This window comes from Gekko japonicus, unplaced genomic scaffold (genome assembly GCF_001447785.1).
Source record: "Gekko japonicus isolate JY-2015 unplaced genomic scaffold, Gekko_japonicus_V1.1 scaffold2099, whole genome shotgun sequence".
Lineage (NCBI taxonomy): Eukaryota > Metazoa > Chordata > Lepidosauria > Squamata > Gekkonidae > Gekko > Gekko japonicus.
Genome location: NW_015163152.1, coordinates 9,791 through 12,381, shown reverse-complemented (window position 1 = coordinate 12,381; position 2,591 = coordinate 9,791). Strand labels below are relative to the sequence as shown.

Sequence of the window (2,591 nt, the reverse complement as noted above, 5' to 3'; positions counted from 1 at the left end):
AACATCAGAAGATCTATGCTGGATCAGACCAGGGGTCCATCTAGCCCAGCCTCCTGTCTCACACAGCGGCCAGCCAGTTCCCCTGGAGGGCCGACAACAGGGCAGAGAGGCCGAGGCCTTCATAAGAACCTAAGAAGGGCCCTGATGGATCAGACCAGTTGTCCCTCTAGTCCAGCATCCTGTCTCACACAGTGGCCAACCAGCTCCTTTGGAGGACCAACAACAGGGCACAGAGGCCGAGGCCTTCCTCGGATGTTGCCTCCTTGCTCTGGGATTCAGAGGATTAGTGCCTCTGAATGTGGAGATTCCCCTCACTCACCGTGGCTAGGAGCCATTTCAAGGGAAAAGAAGCTAAGAGGCAACTCAACTTCCTGCTCTCTTCTGTGGTACAGTCCCTCCAGATATCAGGTACAGTCCCTCCAGATATTGGCCGCCTAACCCCCCTCCCCCTGCCAGAGCTGGCAAAAGGAACCCAGGAGTCCTGGCTCCCCCTCCCGCCCCCTCCCTGTGGGATAAAGTGGAGGCGGGAACACCCTCCCACCTTCCCTGCACAACTCACCTGCATTTGGGATGCTGCAGAGACTGGGATTATAGTCTCCACCGGGTACTGACAGGTGGTCAGGTCAGGGTTTGTCTGGGAGAGGGGTGGGCAGCCGGGGTGGGGGCCAGAACAGGCTGGAGGGGCGGGATGTGACCTTACCTCTCCGAGAGGAGTTGGGGTCTTGCCACGAAGTCCGTAATGTGTAGGAACCTAGGAAGGAAAGAGGCCGAGGAGAATGAATGGACAACGGGATGCAAAAAGTGTTGTAAGTCACCCTGAGACCCTTCGGGTGAGTGGCAACTAAAAACATCTAATAAATACATTTTAAAAATAAAGAAATAAATGAATACATGTTGCCCATTTGCAGAGAAGGAGGAGGAGGATTTATACCCTGTCCTTCACGCGGACCGATTGCACACAAGAGCTGCGCCGTGGTCACGCCTCCCCTTGCCCCGCTTCTATTGGTCAATTTCCCACTCGAAGTCGCGTGGCCGCATTTTGACCTGCGGCTTTGCCCGATTTTCCCCGCGGTTTCGTGATTCTGTTTTTTGAGCATCTGTAAACCCTTTTTTTCTTAATATCCAAAAGTATTTGAGGCTTATTGATTATATTTTTTTGTTAGTGCAGGGCAATATATGCTTAAACCAGTTCCATCAGTGGCTTAATACATTACATGACAGCATAAAGTTTGATATTCATTATAGTCAGCAGTTTATCAATTTTTTTGGAGACCACAATATATGTGAATCAGGGTAGGTTAATGGTCAAGCCATATCACAAGACAATTGATAGAAATTCCTAATTATATTTCACATCCTTCCATCCACATAAATTACGTTATAATTTATCCTGTGGACAATTTATACGGGCCAAAAGAAATGCATCTATGCCACAAGATTTTGTTGCTGAAGCAGATTTACTAGACAAACAATTCAAAAAGAGAGGCTATCCTTTTAGGACGATTAAACAGGCCAGAGCCCGGTCAGAGCATGTTGCAAGGGAGGTGCTCTTGAAATATAGGAGCAAAAAATCTACAGGAAGAATTGCATGTGGCTTCCAATTCTCTAGCATTTCTAATCAAATTAGAAGATCAATCTTTAGACACTGGCATATAGTTTCACATATTCCAGGCTGTCAGTTGCCACCATATATAGGTTTACACAGAGGAAAAAAACTGAGAAATACTTTAGTTATATCTGACTCCTTTAAGGACAGCACACCTGCAACTAATCTAAAAGGGTTCCTTAAGTGCAGACATTGTAAGGCTTGTCAGCATATGGTAGAAGGTAGCAGCTACACTGATAAAGACACAGGGATTCTGTATAACTTTAATTTTACTGCAACCTGCGCCACAAAGAATGCAATCTACCTTTCTGTTTGTCCATGTGGGTTAAAATATGTCGGCATGACAACTAGGGCAATCAGGAACACCAGCCAAGAGTGAATAATGCTGCTGAAAATTCACCAATGGTTGGGCATGACATGCAGGCAGGTCACAATGTGAATGAAATGAAGTTTATAATTCTGTACTGCCATCAATAAAAGCCCTTTCAAATACAAAACATTGAACAGGTCCTATTACAAAAAGAATCTAGATTCATTTATGATTTTAAAACATATCCTTACAGCATGAATCAAAGTATGGATTTTACATCTTATATCAATCAGCAATAGTTTACCAAGGATCTGTGCAATTGTAACCAGGTACTCCTCCCTAAACATTTTCACTCTAGTTGCTAGGTTCTAATTGTTTGCTCTAAGTGATGACAGTCTGTCTTTCTTGTTGCTTTTTTGATTTCATTAGGGTAAGGTAAAGGTAAAGGTTCCCTTGCTCGAAAGCCAGTCGAATCCGACTCTAGGGTTGCGGTGCTCATCTCCGTTTCAAAGCCGAAGAGCCAGCGCTGTCCGAAGACGTTTCCGTGGTCATGTGGCCGGCATGACTAAACACCAAGGCGCACGGAACGCTGTTACCTTCCCACCGAAGTGGTACCTATTTATCTACTTGCAATTTCTTGCTTTCGAACTGCTAGGTTGGCAGGAGCTGGAACTA

At 45.6% G+C, this 2,591-nt stretch overlaps 1 protein-coding gene across 1 annotated transcript in view; it reads right to left on the bottom strand.

Moving 5' to 3' along the window:
- LOC107106829 (SPARC-related modular calcium-binding protein 1-like) overlaps nucleotides 1-2,591 on the bottom strand; it is a gene marked incomplete at its 5' end in the record, with an annotated part of 30,304 nt that overhangs the window by 19,907 nt on the left and 7,806 nt on the right. The window contains one exon of the mRNA XM_015407042.1: nucleotides 701-751. Coding sequence (XP_015262528.1) covers nucleotides 701-751 — 51 coding nt within the window. The remainder of the gene's footprint in view (nucleotides 1-700; nucleotides 752-2,591) is intronic.